General features: G+C 51.8%; 1 protein-coding gene across 1 annotated transcript in view; it reads left to right on the forward strand.

Moving 5' to 3' along the window:
• The first annotated feature begins 436 nt into the window (after positions 1–436).
• MLLT6 (MLLT6, PHD finger containing) overlaps positions 437–21,571 on the forward strand; it is a 42,417-nt gene continuing 21,282 nt past the window's right edge. Inside the window, exons 1-7 of the mRNA XM_074162775.1 lie at positions 437–545; positions 4,161–4,240; positions 9,213–9,267; positions 10,831–10,940; positions 11,408–11,511; positions 12,215–12,308; positions 13,543–13,650. Of these exons, the coding sequence (XP_074018876.1) occupies positions 437–545; positions 4,161–4,240; positions 9,213–9,267; positions 10,831–10,940; positions 11,408–11,511; positions 12,215–12,308; positions 13,543–13,650 (660 nt within the window). The remainder of the gene's footprint in view (positions 546–4,160; positions 4,241–9,212; positions 9,268–10,830; positions 10,941–11,407; positions 11,512–12,214; positions 12,309–13,542; positions 13,651–21,571) is intronic.

Consider the following 21,571-nt stretch of genomic DNA (forward strand, 5'->3'; position numbering starts at 1 on the left):
AAAGAAAGAAAGAAAAAAAAAAAAAAGAATTAATCTCACACGCTCAGAAACGCACCCGACCCAGCCAGCCTGCAATCCCTGAACCTCAAATTTTACCGGGCGGCGCAGCCATGATTGTATGCGGGGGGGGGAGAAGGGGGGGGGCTCTGTGTGTCCGTCCCCGTGTCCGTGTGTCCCTGCGTGTGCGGGGCGAGCGTGGGGCGGGGGCGCGTCGTCCCCAGGTTCCCCCCCCCACCCCACCCCGCATCCCTTCCCGCGGGCACCCCGCTCCCGTGGCGGGGCGGCCGTGTGAAAGGGGAGGGGGAAGAGGAGGAGGAGGAGGAGAAGAGGAGGAGGAGGAGGAGGAGGGAGGAGTGTGTGCGTAGAGGGAGGCGGGGGGGTGGGGGGGGTGGGGAGGGGAGGGGGGGGGGGGGGGAAAGGAAACCCTCATGGAAGTATGAAGGAGATGGTGGGAGGCTGCTGTGTCTGTTCTGATGAGCGGGGCTGGGCGGAGAACCCGCTGGTGTATTGCGACGGGCACGGCTGCAATGTGGCGGTGCACCAAGGTAAGCACCGGCCCCGCCGCCGCCGCCGCCACCACCGGGGCACCGCGGGGCCGGGGGCGCCGCCGCCTCTTCCTCCTCCTCCTCCTCCTCCTCTTCTTCCTCCTCCCCACCCCCCCCACCCCATCCCCGCCGGGAGCCCCGGGGAGACCGTGGGGGGGGGGGGGTGGTGCGCGGGGGCGGCGGCGGGGTGTGTGTTGGGGGGGGAGCTTTGTTTTAGCCCTATTGTTCAAAATAACGGTGTCGCCGCTGGCCTGGCTCGGCGGAGGAGCCGGGGAATGGAGGGGGGGGGGGGGGGAGCTCGGTGTGGCGGAGGCGAGGAAGGGAGCGGAGTTGGCTATCAGCTGAGCTTCCCCCCCCCTCCCTCCCTCCCCGGAGGGGGTGGGGGGCACCCACCTCCCGGGGCTCCGGGGGTGCTCGTTACCGGGAGCCGGCAGGGACTGCTTCCTTCCGCGGGGGATAAAGGGGGGGTCGCCCGGGGCGGAGGAGCCGGGTCGTCGTCGTCGTGTCGTGTCCCCCCCCCCCCGCTCTCGGTTGCCCGGGGAGGGCGGGCTGCCGAGCCCCGGGCCGGGAGGAGGGCAGCGGCGGGCGGGGGAGCTCTGCGGCCGCCCCCGGGGGTCTCCGGTGCCGGCGGGTCGGGCCGCGGCCGCACATGGCCCCGGGTAACCCCCCGGGGGAGGAGGGGGGGCCGCGGGGCCCGGAGCTGCCTCCTCCAAGGGCAGGGGGGAGGGCAGCCCTTCTCCCCCCCCCCGGAGAGACGGGCTATTTGCATTTTAAATGACTTGGAGCACGCCCCGAACACACGGTATGGGGCTGGAAAGTTTGTCCTCGGGTCCTCGAACAACAACAAAAATTAAAAAAAAAAAAAATAATAATACGTATTTGCTTTCGTTCAAATCCAGCCGAAAGGCACGGTGGTTATCCTGGGCTGGTGTGTTGTGAGTACCAGGAAGGTTTCTGGTCTCATCTGGCACGTCTGTTTTCCCATCTATTATTATCCTCTCCATCTCCCAGCGCATCTCCAGCCTCTTCCTCCCTCGTCGCTCCCTCCGTGTCCTGATGCTCGCTCCCGGGGTATCCCGCTCTGTCCCTGTGCCAGAGGTGTCAGGCGCAGGTCTCTGGGTCTCTGGGTTGGGGTTTCTTTTTGCTTCTCGTACGGTCGGTTGTAGCCGTGGTGGCTCACGGCGTCAGTAAGAAGTCGCTCGCAACCAGGTGACTGAAAGGGAGTTAAAATGAGGAAGCGAAGCTGGCAGGGGATTTCTCCGCGCTCGGAGGCGATGCTGGGGTGTCTCCTGTCATCGGGCAGCCTCCCCGGGGTGCCAGAGTGACCCGGCAGGACGAGGGTCTCTCTGGAAGGACGCTTCTTTCTGGTTTTGCTGGTGTGTTAAGTCTTCCATTCTTCCCGTTATTTATCAAACCACGTGCTAGGGAATGGCTTTTTATTTTTTGGAGGGACTGAAAGGACATTGGCATCCTTGTGCCCGCTCCCAAGATTGAGAGAAACCCTTTCGTCTACTGGCAGGGGCTGTTTCGAAGGCGCAAGAGCAGTTTCGAAGGTGCAATGTTCTCCTTCTTCCAGGGTGGCTGTTCCTAGGCCCGCAGAGGCTGGGAGGCTGGATGTGTCCGGGGAAACGGGTGCTTGGCGTTGTTTTGGTGGGGTCAGAACACGTTCGAAGTCTCGGAGGGCATCACTTGTGTGTTTGGGAAGCACAACTGTCTCTTTAGGTCTTGGAAGAGTCCTTCAGGATCTAATAATTCCTAAGGAGCGTAGCAGCGTGTAGTGGATGTTCTTCGAGCCTCTTTTTAACGCCTGCTCACCAGCCCAGCAGTGGTGGGGTGTTTGGGTAGGCTTTTATTTCTTAAATAGAAACAAACCACGGTAGGGGATCATCTGGGTCATCTCGTCTCATTCCGTGCAATCACACACTGGGTTTGGTATCTCTTTGTGCAGCTTGAATACCCGCAAAACCAAAGTTACCTTCTGAAATGATTGTACGGTTCAATGAAGAACCTGGCATTTTTTTTAACTTATATGATAGCTCCCATTAGGGCCGATTCTTAAAAATATCCATATCCGTTTCTGTGACAGTGGTTAGAAATCTTGTCTTTCCAGTAAAAAAAAATAAATTAAAAAAGTTAACAAAACCACCTGACTGGAAGTGAAGTCTCTGATAAGATAGTTAAGAACACTCACAAATTGTATTTTCAACTCTGCCTTACTTATGTTCTGCGTCGTTCTGCATTTTCTTCCTTGTTTTCTTCCCTTTTTTTTGAAGCAGCGGGCACAGAAGCTCGCGCTGCTCCAGCTGAGTGCTTGCTTTTGGCCCTAAGCCCACTGCTAAAGATGGACCCAAGGCAGGCTCCTCTGTCAGTGCTTTCATGTAGTTTCTATTTTCTTATGTGTATGAGCCTGGGCTCATCTTGCAGCCAGCGCTTTGGGTTTAACTCTACAATTGCGTTCCTCTTCCTGGCTGATGTGGAATAACAGACATTAGAGAGATGGAGAGAACCTATTGCGGGTCGTGGCTGGTCCGTCCCCCTGGGAACATCACAGGATTGCTTCCAGCAGGATATTTTCAAATGCTTTGTCCAACCTAGTTTCAAATGTCTCGAGTGACTGGGATTCCATTCCAACCGCCCGTTTGTATTTGAAGGTGGAATAAGGAAGATATAATTTGTTCTTTCCTGGGAGACTCCTATACCCTTGCCTGAGATGCACAGTCTTACTCCTTACCGCTGGCTTTACCAGCCTCTGTTGCTTAAAACCCACCTCCTAAGAGCCCTCTTAGGGTCAGAAACTCTTCCTTTGGGACTCAAAACATCCTTGGACAGTGAGAGGGAGAAGGTGAACAGTCTTCAAGCAACATTGCCCCGTCAGAGAAGGGAGCTAATTTTAAAGGAGTGGGAGCTGCAGCTTGCAGGGGGGAGACCCTTAGAGCACCACTAGTGATGTAGAAAGCAAAAGGAGGGATGCATGGATTTGCTGGGTTACCAGCTGGAGAGTTGTATTAACACGGAACCTGTTCCCGGGAGAAGTCCTAAAAAGCCTGGATTCGGTGATCTTGGAAACGTGCTGCAAATGTCTGCTGCTGGATGTGACCTACACACCTGAGGGTGTGCGGATACAGGGGAGTTTCTCTCGGTGTCTGTCTGAATTATCACTGGGATGATTTCCTTCATGATGCTGAGAAGTTATCTCGGTCCTAATCATGGTTAAGGTGCTTCGTAGCCATCCTTTTCATCGTTTTATGTTTAGATCACTGGTGATGCTTGGAAAGTTAAGGGGTAAGAAATTGCTCCCTTTGTGTTCGCTGGACCAGAATTAGGCACGGTTTATGAAGCTCTCGATTCCCACTTGGGCCGGATTTTCATGGGAATTTTTCATACTGGGCATGAGCTTATTTGAAAACTTGAACAAATGTATAACACTGGACCTCTTGCAAAAGGCCGTCTGGGTATGGAAACTAGAAAGGGGAATATAATGCGGTGTAGATATAACTTTTGGTTTTGTCACCCATCTCTGACTGGTAACAGCCCTGGAAAACTTGTATCTACACCTGAGAAATTAAACAGTCGATTTAAAGATGGTCTAATGAACTCCCTTTGCTTTTCTTCCAGCTTGCTATGGAATTGTCCAGGTTCCTACCGGACCCTGGTTCTGTCGGAAATGCGAATCTCAAGAGCGAGCCGCCAGGGTGGTGAGTACGGAGCGCTCTTGTACTTACACTAAATAGGTTTAAATAGGTTCCTTCCATGCCCTTCATGTCTCTGCTGGGAGCAGTGTGGTCCCCTGGCAAAAGTGACAGAGCCTGGCATTTCAGTGCTACTGTGACTGTAATCCCAGCTCCACCTGTAACCTGCTAAATCCTGTTTATCCAATGGGAATAACTGTATCAAACAATTCTATAGGGTGCTCTTAGCCATTTTGATGAAGACGCTGCCAGAGATGCTTTTTAAGCAAGTTATCAATGGCAAAATTTTTGAGTTGGAGACCTCAACCTTCTAAAAAAATAAATGGTGTTCTTCTAAAAGGTGGTTTCCCTGCTGTTCTTTCTATTCAGCTCCTCAGGAAGTTTTGGAGTGGAGGGAGGTTGGCATCACCTGAGATGATTGCTCTGCTGTCAGAGTTCTCATACTGACTGGCAGGACAGATTGGCGTTCGTATCTCGCAGCAACAGTCTCCCGCATAAAATTTTCTGAGTTTGTAAAACGGCAGAGAAAATGATGGGAAGCTGGATCAGGGTTTAGTTTCTGTCTTAAGTAGCAATTTAGCAGTATAGAACACTTTACAAATGTTCTTAATTAATTCTGGCATTTCCCGGTGAGGCAGGAGAGTGGAAACAATCAGGCCAGGGCTGCTTCGTCGGGCCGTCTATGTGGCAAAGCTATTTGTGCAGTAAAGCAGGCTGTGGGTTTATAGCACACCAGCTACGCTGCAATAACTTCCCATGCGAGCCCTTATCAGATCCGGCTGCACCAACCAACTGCCGAGGCGCCGGGGTGTAGATCTTTAACATCTTTAGTTGTGCCACGGATGCTGCTCTTGCCGGGCAGTAAATCCAGGATAGCTTCCCCGCTTCGCTCTCCTAAAGATGGATTTAAATTAAACTCCGGCTTTTCTTAAGTACAGAAGGCCTCGCTCAGCTCGTTAGCTGGTTTAGCTGAGTCTTTTCTAAAGTACACACCTTGGCAGGCGGGTGTAGGTGACCTCTGGAGCTGCGGATCCGTGGGGGCCTGAGCACATTGCGTGCTCCCTCTCAGCCAGGCTCTTCTGTACAGAAGTTTAATCTGCCTCACAGATGGGCGAAGAACTTGGCAGAGAGCAGCGAATGGGGGAATTAGGTATCTCTACCACGCTCTCTACACTGCATTAACTCGTTCCTCATTGGGAGTGTAAACAAGACCAGACTTTCAGACCTGAGCTCTCTTCCCATTGTAAGACGCTGCTTTTATGTGCGCTGCAGTAAAGAAGATCAAATGTGTCTTTGAGGGGTTTTACATCCTGCAGATAGTTTCATAGCAAAGAAAGGAATTTGGATTTCATGGGCCTCCTTCCCCCCTGCTCTCCCAACCATGCAGGCAGAGAGCAGGCTCTTCAGCCTTAGCTACAATTCAGCATAAGCTGTGGCAATGCGTGTACACACAAGTCCTCCTCACCTGCGCTCCTCGTGCGAGGAGTGTAACTTTTCCCTTGCACGTCACACGCTTCAAACCACTGCCAAGGTATCAAGGAAACAATACCCCCGCAGGTGGCTCCTTATTTAACTCACCCTGGGTGAAATCTGTTAGACAATGCATGGTGGGCTTCAGTCATGCCGTTCAGCCCCGTGGCATTCAGCCCTGCTACGATAATAACTGAACAGTGATAATCTTCCTTCCTAAGCAGAGCCGGGGATGATTTCCTATCTAAATCCCTCACCTTTTCAGTTAAACACCAGCAGTCATAGCAACAGACACGCAGATGGATAAATAGTTGAAAAGAATCTAGTTCTTTGATGTAGAGAACAGCACGATCAGAGTAAGGGAAATGAGTCAGGTCTTAGGAGATCTATGCGTGGCTCTGTGAGTAAAACACTTTGAATTTGGGCTTCGTGGTCCAGTGGGGCTGGAGGCTATGGCTCTTTCAGTGCAGCTCCGTGCCTGGCTTTCTCCAGCTGTAAAAGGGGCATTACCAGCCTGCAGACACTGCCTCCAGGATCCTGAGCGAGAGATGCTGCTATTTCTGTGCTAAATACACTGACAACAGCAGCAGGGTGAATTGATACTCATATTTCTTTCATAATGACTGTGTGGTAAACTCCTTTGAAAAACAACAATGTTTTTCTTCCCACATCTGCCTTCATAGAGGAATCTTAAAGCAGTTTACAAGCTTTGTCCATAACAAACATACTTCTTGGCTAAATATTGATACTTTTGCTTTGAACATAAGATATGGAGGCACGGAGAACATGGCACTCCTTAGTGAGTTTTTTAAAACACAGCTCTCCTGATTTCCGTATCTCTCCTTTGAAAGGAGTGATGGACTCCATCCCCTCTTCAGCTTTGGAAGGAGAGCTCTAGAGCCCTAACTTGGTGGTAGATCCCAGAGTTAGAAGCCCCAGGGGGGGTCAGGAGCTCTAACCTTGCCCATCACAACCTGGTTTAAATCAACCGAGCCCTGCTCTTTTCCCAGAGTTGAAATAAAAAACCCCGGAGACCGCCTTGGCCTCTGCAGGTTGAATAAAAGGAAGAGGTACCGCTAATCCCTGCTCATAACCCCTCCTCAGATGCTCAGGTCCCTAAAGGATGCTGTGGACGCTATTGTGCTTACAGTAAGCAACTGAAAGCCCATCCACTTTGTAATCAAATTGTCTAGGAAGCCCGGTGAGCTGCAATGGCCAGAGGGCACTCATGTGAGGGATCATGTGAAGGCTTTAGCTGTCATTTCGAGGCAGGGCTATTAAAAGTCTTGTGTGGGGCCGATGGAGCTGTTAACCCCTCTTGTTACAATCAGAGCTTTGCTAATCGCATGGTGGGAGAGCCGCTTTGATCTGAGGGGTGGAGGGGAGAGCGGAGGGGCCTTTTCAAGTGCAAATTTCTTATTACAGTGTCTCAGTTAACCCAGTTCTTTTTCTGTCTTGGCTCTGCCGGGCTTTCCATAGTAATTGTGAGAGCAGCTCTCCAGCATTCTGGCAGCCCAGACCTAACCAGGAGCAGCGAGAAACCCCTCCTGTCTTCACCCATCCCTGGTTCAAACTAAATTGCAGGGAAAACAATTCAGCAAAGACGGGCTGCTGAGGACAGTGCCGGTCTATGTCCCCTCATCTCTTATTTAGACGTTATCACTGGGATTTCGTGCTTGCCAAAGGTGCCTGTTTGAGAGCCCCGCACACTTGACTCCCAGAAAATTGTTGGAGGATGGGGCTGAGCCTCCCTGCTGCCCATTCATTGCAATCCTATTTATTATGTCCCTCTGTCCGGGAGGTAAAACTCCAGCAGAGGAAATCCTGACTTGCTTGAGGAAAGCCACCTCTGTGGAAGGTCCTTGGGGAGTAGTTGGTGGCAGAGGCTTTTGCTCGTGGCCAGTTGTCGCTCAATACGTTGGTTTTTTGTGGCGTGGAGCACCTGCCCCATTACACTCACCAGGGCCAAGGGACTCTGGCACAGCCTGGCATCTCGCTTTGACACCAGGCACCTCATTTCAAAACTTTCTGACATGTGAAGCACATTTTTTCACAGAAAAAAAACGAGGGGTGGGAGGTTGGGGGTTTGGTTTTGTTTTGTTTTAACAAATCAGACCTTTCCACTGGGAAAGGAAAAGGGTTGCACCTTGCAGGTTTTCAGGCCTTTTTAAAAAGTCAAACAAGACAAAAAGCACGTAGTCATTTTCCCTGAGTGATGCCATGAGAAGACAGTGACCGTTTTTGGGCGGCTCAGCCTGGGAGGAGCCCTCAGGGCCGGCAGCGTGTTCCCCCATGCGTGGCAATGCGCCCCGAAACCACCCCAGCTCCTGTTGATGCTTCAGAAGAGCGTTATGGCCGGGGGAGAGCCCTCTCGTATCGATGGGCTGATGCGAAGCCCAATGTCGGCTGGGCAGGGCTGAAATTAGTGAGGTGGGGAAAATGAGTGCAAGGCCTCGCCCTCCGCCATGAGGCAAGGAATGGCGCCGAGGGCCATGGCACTGGGTTTCTGTGGCTCTCGCCATCTTGCCTGGTTGGACCTTCTCCATCCATTTGCCTCCCCCTCGCCGTCTGTGCATGGTGGGGTCATGAGGCCTGTCCCCACCATGGCCATGAGGGAGATGCTTTGGTGGCCGCCACTGGCCTTGGAGGCCTCCATGCCCCATGGGCCTGGTGTGAGGGGCATCTCCTGAGGGGAAGGGGCTCATCTCCAACCAGCCCATGGCTGCTGGCCCACGATGGAGGAGACAGTGTGTCTCTTCCTCACAGCATTCCCCAAAAGCAGCCGTTGGTGACTGGGCACGGAGAGGAGCCATTGCCTCACAGCCCATCATGGCACCAGCCCTGCGGCCTCCCACCCGTCATGGCAGCACAGTGGGAGCTTCCTCCACCCCCGCAGGTGGCAGGGACTCTCCGGTGTCGATGTTCCCCTCACACCCTCTCCATCACACCTCAGCCACCCCCCGAGGCTGGGTTTGGGGGGAAACAGGGTGCCCACCCGCCAGTCCCAGCCATTGGGGCCGGGCCTGTCATGGCCCCCCACGCCCCGCCAGCGAAAATGCCACGACAGCCTCACCCGCCTCTCATGAGACTGGAAAAAATATCGCAAGAGAAATAGAGAAGGAAGGAAGGAAAGAGGCAAAGATAGATAATGGCTTCTTTTTATTTGCCTTCTGCTCTCTGAGTCATGGTTTTCAGTTTTACTCCCCAACCGCAAAGACTAAAGCTTTTTTTTTTTTTTAAAAAAAAAAAAAGCCCCGTGAAAGTCAAGGTTCACTTGTAGCCCCGTGGCTCTCGGGCTGAGGCTTTAAATATGTCCACGTCAGACAGGACGATATCGAGCTGTGTCAGGGTATCTTTTTGCATCCAAACCGCTCTCAGCCCTTCTTCCACTTCCTCTCTTTGAAAGCAGCCCCATCTCTCATAACCATGTTGTAAATGAATCATCTCTTTTCTGGCCCCACGCCCCTGGGAGTTAGACTAAAACTTGTTGTTTCTGCTTAATTTCAAGAGATGTGAACTGTGTCCCCACAAAGATGGAGCCCTGAAACGGACCGACAACGGAGGTGAGTACCTCTGCGCGGAGCCGGGTATGTCGTTCAGAGCCTCCAGGGACTCATCAGGTGTCCCTGGCACAAAATCATTCCTTTCTGAGCCCATGTCACCAGGAAGGGAAGGCTGGAGGCTCCAGAGGAATGAAAACACTGCCTTTTTCTGCCACAACTTCACCTCCATGGCGAGAAGACCTTTCCCTGGGTGAGGGGGGAAACCTGCCTGACCTGTGGCTGGCATCAAAGCACAGCCCCTGAAATGTGCACTTTCTTGAGTTTAACCTCGCAGGAATTGGTACATGATCTGCCATTGTTTACAGAAACGTAAGTTTTTTTGAGTTCTTTGCTGCATGCTCATAGAGCAGCAGGGTGATGCCCACTTTACCAGAGCCTCAGACTCGACTCCCTACTCGAGAGCAGGGACCAGGATGCAGTAAAGATGTTTTTCTCTGCAGGACTTATCTGCTCGTTGTTGATGCTTCACAGCCTCTGGTGCTGTGAAGTACTGTGGAGCCTGATGACAGTTGTCAGGGCTCGCAGCTATTGATGCTACTGGCTGTATAGATCAAAATTAATTTTTCTCAAAATCTTGTTTTTCAGAAAGGCTTCCGTACCTACCTGCTGTTTACCTTAATACACAAAGACTTAAGTTAGGCAAGGAGGTCTTTATTCTGATAGAGCCCATATTTAGAGAAGAAGCCCTAAGTCCAGGATATTTTGGAGAAGCATCTGCTAGAACTGGCTATAAGTGCCAAGAGCCTCAGTGCAATAGCACAAATATCCTGTTGGGGGATTGTTTTATAATAGCATCTTCTTCCAAGCATGTTATTACACGGTTTGGTCAGGTCTGTGTAGACAGGCACAAGAAGTGTTACAACCACGTCCCTGTACAGAATTATATAGTGCTGTATGATTCTGTCATCATGGAGTTTGGTTCTGCCTGCCCAGGTGAATCCATCCTAATTCTAGCTAAATCCTTCCAGTGCAGTAGCCATACTGGTGTGGATCAGCCCCCAAAGGCTCTTGACCTTCAAGCTTTCTCAATTCTGTCCTGAGCAGCTGGAATTTCGACTCACACATCTGATTTGGGAAGTGTCTTGGTGGATTTAGATTTTAATCTGACTTGGCTTGCTGAAAAAGAGCCGCCTTGAGCCGTTGATAACAGCCAATAAAGGGAGCTTTGTTTTGACTACACGTCAAACCTGTCCCATCAGCATCATTTACTGCTTGGATGCTTTTCCTGGGTTTGGTTAAGTCTTCAACTCCGGGTCTCTCAAGTCCTGAGGGGTTGCTTTTAAGCATGATGAGCGTTGTACGTTTCTTTTCCCAAAAGAAATCTTTGCTCTCTTATTTAATCTGGAGGTGGTATCAGTCTGTCTTTCACCCACAAAGGATTTGATTCCTAACCAAGTTACAACAAGCAGAATTTCAAATCTAACATCTAACTTAAGTTGGCTCCTTTCCTACAACTCTCTTCCTTCTCTCCCTCACGTGCCTGTCTGCAGCCCTGTCTGAGTTTAAGACTCTTCTGGGTTGCCCCATGTGAACCTCCGCTCTCTGCCTTATTTGCATCCCCAGGGTGGGCCCATGTCGTCTGTGCGTTGTACATCCCAGAGGTGCAGTTTGCCAACGTGCTCACCATGGAGCCAATTGTCCTGCAGTATGTGCCCCACGACCGCTTCAACAAGGTAAGGCCATCCTCCTCCATCCATCTCTCCTCCTGCCCGCCTTGGTGTTTTTGAGGTCATCTTATTCTACCAACATCTCCTGTCCAATTTATATTAATTTCCAGGTACTCAAATTCCTTTAAAAATAACTAAGAAAGTAAATCCCTGTTCTTGCACGTAACTTTTTGGTCCTTCAGTTCTCTCTTCCCCAACTCCCTGCAACTTGAGCAATCTCCTCCTTGCAGCTGCATGTTGGTTACTCCACATTTTGATCTGACATGGTTGTTATTTGGGGAGAAAAAGAAGATGCGTGAGTTTTATGTGTGCCACTGAGAAATAACCCAGAGCTGTTGTCGTAGGAGGGAGGTTGCTGGACACAGAGTTATGAGTTCTTGAAGGCTTTGCCTCCTGGTGAACAGCGAGAGTGAAGTAGACACTTTGTCTGCCTCTTGGCGTGAGCACCATTTCTCTTTTTTTATATTTTGCAGACCTGCTACATCTGTGAAGAGCAGGGCAGGGAGAGCAAAGCAGCCTCTGGAGCGTGCATGGCCTGTAACCGGCATGGCTGCCGGCAAGCTTTCCATGTCACCTGGTGAGTTCCCCAGAGCATCAACCCAGGAATAGCCCTGGATACTGGTTTTGCTGCTATGACTTTGAGGGCACACCAAACGGGAGTCGGGCTCATCGCCCTGGGTTTATTTTGTGCCGGGGTATCTCATCCTTGCTCAGTTTGTGAGGGGAACTTCCCCAGGAAGGCTGAGGTTTCACCAGTGAGCCTTCCCTGCTGAGAACCAGGGCTGGGGATTTCCCTAAGACTCTGTGGAATCCAAGAAGAGGAGAGATGAGTCACAACCCAGGAATGTTCCTTCTCCAGCAGAGCACATGCAAGAGTATCATCTAGATGATGTGATTTGGAGGGCTGATATCCTCATGTACCCTCGCAGCCTGAAAACAACATTCCCTATCAGTAGAACAGGGAGATTCCCGGCTTTACATGGATTCCTTGCTCATGATAGGTCTTCCGTTGGGATTGTTACTGGTCTCCCAGGCCTCCCTTAACAAAAACAAAAATTGCAAGACAATTCGCTAGAAAAGTACTGACAATTTTGAAGATCTTAATATGAATTAAAAAGAGTTGGAACCTTTTTCCCCCTCCTTGCATACCATTTGCCAAGCAGAACAGGAAGCTTCAAGACCCTGCCTGGGTATCCCAAACTATTCTTTGCATATTTGATAGGATATGTGGTCTAGTTGTACAATTTGCTTTATCCTCCTCCTAATTGCTTGCATTTCAGTGCCCAGATGGCTGGCCTCTTATGTGAAGAGGAAGTCCTAGAAGTCGATAATGTCAAATATTGCGGCTACTGCAAGTACCACTTCAATAAAATGGTGAGTCTCTTCATCCCTGCGGCGGAGTTTTTTTTGTCACGTATAAGGCATTGTTTTTATCCTAGACTGTATCTGTGCTCAGAGCAGTAAGAAATGCCAAGAACACATAAACATGGCCTGCAGCCTGCTTCCTTTTTCAGCCATTCAATCAAAGTCACTGAAGAATAAAGAATAACTTATATTTTGCATTCCTATAGCATCTTTAAACCCATTTTCAAAACGAGGGGTTGAATTCCTCCCACCTATTTTGGCTTCCCTGACCCACTCTTTGTGGCTGAAAGGTGAGTCCACGAAAAGAGCACAGCCACAGTGCTTGGTGCGAGAGGGAGTTAGGGGTGTAGCTCAGGCACCCTGGGCAGGAGGGTACCACAGAACAGCCAGAACTTCTGCCTGAGGACAGAGACAGCCCAGAAGAGACACGGAGCTGTTCCCTGTTTGAGGGATATTTGGGGCAAAGGACTTCCCCCTATTAATTACAGCACCAAGAGGAAAGAGAGGAACCCTTTTCCTCTTCTGCATAATTAGTAAACACCTGCTCTCCCCCCTGCAGCAAAAGGGAAACTTGATCCCCCTCTGCAGCTTTGTGTCTCAGTGGCTCCTTTGTTGCTGGCCTTTCCCACTTTCCTTCCTGCTTATCGGTGCTGTCACACACAGTGACTGATGTCCTGAGCTTCCCCTCAAAGTCAAACTGGAGGACACCTTCCCTGCCCTTCAGGTACCCCTGGTATCCGACAGAAGTGTAGTTCTGTATCAAGTTCACTGATGCCGAGAGAGCTACTGGGACTTCTGCTCATGCCTGGGGTCTGAGAACAGGGTGTCCTTCCACGCACGCCCCCAACACCCGGCTCAAGAGTGGAAGCTGGACACTGCTCTTCAGGACGACTGGCTCATCTAACCAACACTGCTGCTACCGTTTATCTTGTTGTTTGGTCTCTTAGCAGCTCTGTGCCTTTATTCTCTCATTGTGCACAGGTCATCAAGAACCAAGTATTTGGGGAGTGAGATCTCCATGCTCTTTGTAAGCCCACGAGTATGGTATCTGCTGTGGTTCCTGTGTGAGGAACCAGGCTGGGTGTCTGGTACAAAGAGTTTGGTCCTGCATGTGGTAGCTGAGCCATTTACTTTAACTTTGCTCACCGTGACAGTGAAAGCTGGACTCTGTAACACTGTTTTCTCTCTCTTTTTCTTTTTTCTCCTGTTGTCCACCTCCTGTCCCCTTCCCCGCTCACCTCAGAAGACTTCACGTCACTCTGGAGGTAGCTCCTTCATTGCTGGAAGGAGGAGTCGGTCCACATCCCCTGCTCAAGAGAAGCACGTGTCCCACCATGAAAGGCCAAAGAAGGTAAGATCTGCACAGAGTTGGTCAATCCAGAGAGACACGGCCGTGTGGGATGGAGGTGAGCCGGGGAAGAGTGTGCAGAGAGCACCCATGGCTCCTCAAGTGAGCCCCGACTCTGCAGAGAGTTTCACAGTCAGAGATCTGAATAGTGGCTGCGTTTTTAAACAGGCCTCTAGAAACGTGTGAGCGAATAGAGCCCTGGGGAACGTGCGGCCAAGTTTGCGTGTTCAGATTATGCCCGAGGGGTCTTGGCAGAACATGCCTATGAAATGTGCCACTGTCCTCTTTCTATCTTTCTATCCCAGCCCTTTGAGGCTGACGCTGTGCTATGGTTTCCAGCTACTGGGCTGATCTGTGTGGAAGTAGTTTGGGCTGTGGTTTTAAACGAGAACATAAACTGGAGGTCATTGTCCTTGGATCCCAGAGTCCAAGTTTTACAAGGACGAAAAGATACTGATTAGTAACCTGCATCGTGGCCAGCAGGCTTAGTGTAGGCAACAACAATAATTAGTATAAACTAGGTAGTATTTTGTTAGTCAAATTAGCCAGGCACAGGGATTCCACCTGCTTCAAGTCTACATGTGAAAAGAGTTTATCTTTGATAAACAGTTATTTAGAAGAACATCGCACGCCAGATCTGACTGGTATGATAGTTATTTATCTGACTCTGCTGGTTAAGACGTACTCATCAAAACTGCTGCGGGGTTACAGGACATGTTAACAGCACACCAAGGTTCATAATTAACCAACTGCCTCACGTGATGAACGCTCGTATTTCAAGGAAAAGCAGCAGAGAATGTGGCAGCAGAATCCCAGCAGGCTCTGGGTTCTGACAGGGGTGCAGGTTCCAGTGTAGAAGGGCCTGTACCAAAACAAACGAGGAGACCAGAGGCTTCTGAGGTATTTGTTATTTATAATAAATAGCCCTAAAAGGCAGAACGTGGTTTTTTTTTGGAGGATTCAGGTTCTAAGGCAAGTGGCAGCAGAATAAGAAATTTTCACTACCCTTTCACACAGCTTTTGTAATCTCAAGGATCCAGTTGTAGTACTGCCGTCCTCCTTTGCACCCCCTCTGTCCAAAGCAGTGGGATAGGATCTGAAGCAGAAACAACTTATACGGGGATACTCTCAGTATGGACAGATAGTTTTTAATACTTTATGGACCATATCCTGGGGTTTTTTTTAAGCAGAAGTCCAGAATTACTCTACCAAGCAACCTCTGGATATATTCCACTATAGTCAGAAGCCAAATTTGCCTTGTTGTGGACACACAGTTGGTGACACCCCTGTAAATCACAGTGCAAATCTTTTAAGTCTTCCCATAGGTGTGTGGCTGTTTACTTCTTTTTTGTTTGTTTTTGTCTCCTTGCAGTAGGCATCCCCACAATGTGTAAACGATTTTGAGTGGTAATGATAATGACCCACATCCAGAAACAGCCGGATGACACTCCGGTGGGTTATGTGGCCGAAGTCTGATGGATCTCAGCCCAGTCTCCTGGGGACAAGGGCATCCAGGCTTTCAAAAGCAGCACGGCCGTCAGTTAATACTGACTGACACCCTCCTGGCATGCCCAGCTGAGAGTCCATAAATCGTGTGGGCAGGAAAGCCATCTCCCTCTTTATTTACAGAGGTTATCCCGCAATATCCAGTTTGAAACGCTGCCCGGTATGTCCATTACGTGTTTGGGAAGTTTGCCCAGACTGTACCTGATACATGGGCAAACAAGGCAAAGCTCGCTCCGAAAGCTGCCGACACCGAGTCCGTGCATTTCCCGCTGCCGCCGAAGCATACGGGGAGTATTTACTCCTCTTGTGTGTTCAGCTGCTGCGGGGAGAGGAGGAGGAGGGAGGGAGAAAGAGCATCTGTGCCACGGACAGGGAGCGAGCGCTTGGCACAAGGTGCAGGGGCTGTACTGGAACGTGCTATTTTTAGCCAACAAGCAGAGAAAGAAGGGGGGGGGGGTGGGAGGAGAGGGCCGGATTGGGGTGATTGACGGCGGCTTTGGAGAGCTCAGCTGTAATTATAACTGACAGGCTGCGCGACTCCAAGGCTGGGGGGACCGTACCGGGGTTTCCGTGTTTGCACGGCTTCTGGTGGCCGGGGTGGGAGCACAACCACGTGCCTGGCAGGTAGGAGCAGGGGAGGTGCTGCTTTCCCGGCTTAGGTTGGAAAGCAGGTCAGCGCCAGGGGGAGAGCGAAAACAGGAGGAATATGGATTTATTTATAGGCTTCTCAGTGGCGCTTGCCACTATTGTTAGCCTCTGGGTTCCTCACAAACATGCAGAGAGACTCTGGCTCGCTGCTGCCGCACTGCTCTCCCCTCCGGATGGCTGGTGGGGTTTGGGAGCAGCAGATCCCACGGAGGCCCCTTCCAGGGCTGGGATTGCTTGGCAGGACCACAGCACAAGTGCAAAATCGGCTCCTTCCACACAGAGAGGGGGTGTCAGCCCCCCCTTCCACACGGAAAGGGGGACGAGGCGTGCAAAGCAGCTGAGGCAGGCAGGGTGAGGAAGGCACTCTTGGCTTCCAGGGGTGTGGGGTAGTTCACGGGTCTGGGGGTGGTTGTGAAGCGCAGGGTGGGTGTGAGGCGGTGTGGGAATGAACACTTTTCCAAGGGGTACCCCCAGAGGGGGATGAACCACTAGTTCCCACATGGTTATGGAGTACGTGACTAGCCGTGCGTGATCTAATTGCACATGTTTCAGGGGAACTGGGTGTGCTGCTGCGCTGACCTGAAGGAAAACAGCTTTTTCTTGAGCCTGTCCAGCTGTGCAGCCGGCTGGTCCCGTCCTCCCGGAGCTGGAGGTGTTGCTGGGGAGCGGATCACTCAGCGGCAACCCAGAGAGCGTGTGTGTGAGCCCCTGGGCTGCAGGTGCTCATTCTTCTCCGCTCCAGAAGGAGCTGACAGCCTGACAGCCCCCTTCCAGCGCAGGGCTGTGGCTGTTTACTTAGGCTTTAGGGAGGGAAACTCCGGCTGAGTTAATGACTAAGTGAGGGGCACAGGATTTAACCCAGTGGCTTCAGTAAGACAGCAAAGGCTCGGGGGTTGGACTCCTAAGCCCTGCTGTAAAACAGTTCAGCGTTTGTGAAGAGTCTTGTTCTCTGCGGAACAAGGGACAATTGTGACGTGGGACTGCGAGCCAGCGTCGGCGTCCCCCGCCTCTTGCAGGCACAAATGATACCAGCCCAAGCGTTTCCTTCTGTGCTGTCCTGAAAATGGGAAAGCTCCGGGCTTTGGGTTTTCCTCAGAACATACCCCAGGCCTTAGCAAAACCAGCCCCATTTATTTCTTCGGGGTTGGTATTGTGATGTGTGTGCTCTCCCCTGTGGGAGCCTTTGCAGGGCTTGCTTGTTTGAAAAAAAAAAAAAAGGAAAGAAGAAAGACAGAAAGAAAACAATAGCTAAATACCAAGAAAATGCTGGATGACGCACGGGGGTTGAATGAAGTACAGATGTTCTGTCACCTATATTGTCTGCTCGAAACACACAGAAGAAAATTAGCATGCTCCGTGGAATGAAATTTGTCACACCAGGAGCAGACGGGAGCACATGCGCTACAGCATTTTTAGGCCTGTATCCCATGGAGGGAAACAGGCATCTAGTGTTATTCTTAGCGAACACCTGGAAGCCATAAGCAGAATGAGAGGACTTTTAATTTGATTATGGGACATCGTTATGAGAGGAACGGTCCCTGCCCAGTGACATAGGAAGGAGAGGCAGGCGCTTGGAGCAAATAAGCCCGCGTGCAGGTGTTCCTCAGGTCGGGATACAGAACCAGTTCTCCACAATCATAACACACCTTTACCTCCTGAACTGCTTCCCTACCCACAGTGGGGGGCACTTTACGGGGGTACAGGGACTGTCCTGCTCCCCTTATCCCTTTAGCACCAGCCAGAGCAGCGCACGAGCCCCCGGTCCCACGGTGGCTGAGCAGACGCAGGGCAGAGCCTGTCTCCCCGCTGCCATCGCCTCCCTGTCTCGAGCCGGTGCCAGCGGAGGAAACGAGCCAAGGATCCAGCCTGGCAGACTCAGCAGACTGGAGAGAGGTTGTACTGGGCTGAAAGCTAAACCCAGTGGGGCTGTGAGGGGCTTTGTGTTTGCGTTCGAGTTGGGGACGGAGGTCGGCCTCTTGGAGTTCTGTGTCCACGCAGGCACCAAAGGGCAAAGTGGGTGGTTTTTTTTTTTCAAGTGGGATGCAGGCGGCTGCTTGCAAGACCGGTGCAGGTTTTTGGGAAGGAGAACTGGACTTAAATCTGCTCTAATCAAGCCATAGTAGCCTTATTTCATCGCATCCTTGTCTCCAGCTTTCTGTGACCTCTTGTTATGCGGGTGTTTAACCGCCCTCAGCAAATCCGTCCATCCTGCAGCAATAATTTGAGAGCGCACAAAGGCCTTGTGTAAAACCTCTCGTGCGCTCAGAGGGTGTCTCAAGGCAAACCCACGAAAACCCCAGCAGGGCCCTGGTTGCCGGCAAGGGCTTAGCGTCCCTCTGCCCGGTGCTGCCTTCCTCCTGGCCGCGGCCGCCATGGCTGCAGCCCAGAGCCAGGCCTCCTTCTCCGGGCGAGGGAGTTCAGAGAGAGCCTGGGAAAGAGGGAGGGAGCAGCAAAGCCCGCTTGGGCTCTTCCCAGCTCTTCCCTCCCTCCTTCCCTTGCCCAATCGACTTTTAATGATCCAATTGCTGGTGTCCAGCAGATTAAGAAGAGGGGGGGCTCGGGGAAGGGGAGACGGCGGTGGGGGGAGCGAGAGGAGCTGTGCACAACCCTTTTTGGCAGCGACAGATCCTGTTTCGTTCCTCCGGCGCTGGGGAGGTCGAAGGGGGATGATTGTGTGGCTGGCACGCCCCCCCCCCCCCTCTCCCCATTGCAGCCCCGCTCCCCCCCGCCTGCCGCAGGCCTGGCCTGCTCCGTGCCCACATGCCAGGCCCCAGCTGCTCAGTCCTGCATGGAGAGAGTTTGTTTTCCATGAAGTTTGTTGCTGGGGGCAGGTTGGTGTTCCCTACAGACCGCAGCTCGCCCCGCCAGCCTGCTGCAGGGAGCCCTGAGCGGCTGCAAGGTAGGGCTCGGCTTTTGCTTGCAAAGATGGGATGTGGGGGTGTTGAAAGGTTTCCTGCTCTCGCAGTGCATCCTCCCTCCCTCCTCCTCCTCCTCCTCCTCCTCCTCCTCCTCCTCCCCTGAGTCCTGCTTCATGGCAGGTTCTCTGCGGGCAGGCTGGGCTGTTGGCAGTGGCTGTGTTGTCTGTGAAGTTTCCCGCAAGGAGGGTTTGCAGAGGACGGTGCCTCTGTGTCAGGGAGATGGGCACAGAAAAAATCCAGGTGGGCAGAGAGCACTGGAGAGGCAGGGGACCAAGTGCTGCTTCCCCCCCTCTCCCCTTGCCCTCCCTTCTCTTTGTGCCCTGCGGCTCTTGCAGGAAGCATTTGGAGCCTTCTGGTTCCTGGAGAGAAAACCCACATGTTTAAAAGGCTCTGGTGCAAGCTGGGGAACGCTCCGAGTTGTCTGAGGGCTTGTCAACACAGGTGAGATAGCCAGGAGTGACTGGGCACCCTGACCGTCTCAGTGCCATGGTCTCTGCGGGCAGCCGAAGTAGCCGTCCCACCAATACCTTGGTCTGGGGGCAACCCGGCCCGTCTGTGAAATGCCCATGGGGTAACGGAGTTAATTGTCTTTCATTTAACACAGGGCACTGCATTTCTCCAGTAATATTGAAGAAGGTGCCAGGTCCTGTTGCCCTTCTGAGTCCCCAAAAGCATTAGAGAGTAACTGGAGGGTGGGAGGTGGGTGCCACTGGGTGTGCAGAGGCAGTGGGCACCCCAACTCTGCGAGCTCCTGGGTGCCCCGTCCTGTGGGTTTCTGCTTTGCCCGAGCAGAAGTGAGACGGAGAACCTGGGGAGGAGGTGGTGTGGGAGAGGGAGAAGTGCTTGGTGGGCACCACCGAGGAGCAAGGTGTGCCTGTGGGCATGGCCGGGGGCTGTGGGGACACCCAGCAGAACTGCCACCGAGCTCCTCCTCAGGCTGCGGTGGTTCTGGTTTCACTGTGCTCCTTTGAGCAGAGCACGACGACTGGTCTCTGCGGGACAGATTTTCTAAATAGTTTGAGTGCAGTTGCTCAGCACATGTAGTCGGGGCCAGATCTTCAAAAGAGCTCAATACCCGGCGTTTAGCTTTTTTGGAAAACCTGACCGTTTATTCAAGTGTCTAAATGGGAGCTGAGGCATTCCAGAAATCTGGTCCCTATTGTGCAGGCTGGGTTCTTGCTGAATATGTACATATGTACGCACTCCTACATCTATCCAGGGGACTGCTCAGTGAGCTGGTGTGGGCTCTGCGCTGCCGACAGCCAAGGGAGGTTTTTCAGACAGGAGACGGCCAGGATTTTGAAGCTGGAGGATGTGAGTTTGGTGGTTGCCATCACAATGGAGCTGTGGGAGGTTTTTATGGTTCGCTGCGGTGATGGGACGTTTCTGGTTTTCCCCCTGCGTGTGCACGTGTGAATGTGTGTGTGTGTAGGTGTGCAGGTTCATTGGCGTTAGCCAAAATGGCTTGGCTCCGCCTTGTCTCATCTTGACCAGGATATGAGAAATTAAATCATTACAGTCCTGTCTCACTGGCGTTTGCAGCATTGTATCTTACTCCCTCCTCTCGCAGCTTCGGGACTGATGTGCATTTGGGATTTGGGGTCTGAAAATGGGAGAATAAGCTTTGTGATATTCGGAAAGTTTAAGGACCAGGGTTTGTGCAGTAATTTGGCAAAATGTAGTGTAATGAGGTGTCTGGCTCCCGGTTTCCATTTCTACCTTCCGAGAGTGGCACTGGCAACATCTGCAAGCTGGCAGGAGTGTGTCCAGGTGGGGTGGGGATCCCTGACTTTTCTTTCTCGATTTTTGGATGACTTTCTGTGAAATATCGGCCAGTTCTCTCATCCCATGTTGCCCTGGTTTTCCCATTTGTAAAATGAGATGTAGATATTAAAAAACCTCTCTTCGAGCTGGTTGAACCTCTCTGCTGTGTGCTATTAAGTGAGTGCAAATTGTTACTGCTACTGGAATAATGAACGCTGACGTGCACATGGTCTGTGATGAGCTGCTTAACTAACTGGGACACAGTTTCTCTGTCTTCCTGTCCTAGAAGACCCAGGAGAGTTAGACAGTGTTTATAGCATGAGAAGCCCCCAAGTATTAGGAGATTTAGTAAAGATTTAATTTTAATTTGTTTTTTCGGCGCTTAGTCTGTAGAAATCGCATTTTCAAGCTTTCCTTGTTCGCTGCCAAAGCTGGAAATGTGTGTTAAAGAAAGAGGGGAAAAAAAAAGAAAAAGGGAGGTTCTTGTAAAATGCTGTAGCTCTAGGAACAGAGGCTTTAACAGAGATGCCAAACACCAGGAGCCGTGTGATAAAGTGATGGGTATTGGCAGCGCTGGTTGTGCACTCGGCAAGCACAGTGAAGCTGGAGGCTGGATTTGCCTCCTTTTTTTCACCAGCTCATCCCAGTGAAAGCTTCTGCCACGGCAAGTTTACACTGCGGGGTCTCTGGGGGCTGCAGCCTGGGCCTCCTTTTCACGGGCGATGGAAATTCAGCCCAACCCACGCTGGAAGGTGCTGATTTCCGGAGCACTTTTGCTTCACCTCTGCTTCACCTCGTGCCTGCCTTCTCCAGCCTTTTCCTCCTGCCCTCCTCCTCCTCCTGCCCCTTTTTTCTCCCATTTAGTGTATTGTTTCCTGAGCTAATTATTCCACTCTCTTCTCCCCCCCCCAAAAAAAACACACAGTGGAGCTCATATGTTTGCCGCAATCGCATCTTCCCCTGACAGCATCCCATCTTTGGCGTGTGCTGGCAGCTGTAGCCTCAGGGCTTTGCCTGCATGAGGAAACAATCACCGTCTTTCTGGAGCATCAATGAATTTCCATGTGACTGTTCTGTTCTGAACACAC

This window comes from Numenius arquata, chromosome 23 (assembly GCF_964106895.1).
Source record: "Numenius arquata chromosome 23, bNumArq3.hap1.1, whole genome shotgun sequence".
NCBI classification, from domain to species: Eukaryota; Metazoa; Chordata; class Aves; order Charadriiformes; family Scolopacidae; genus Numenius; species Numenius arquata.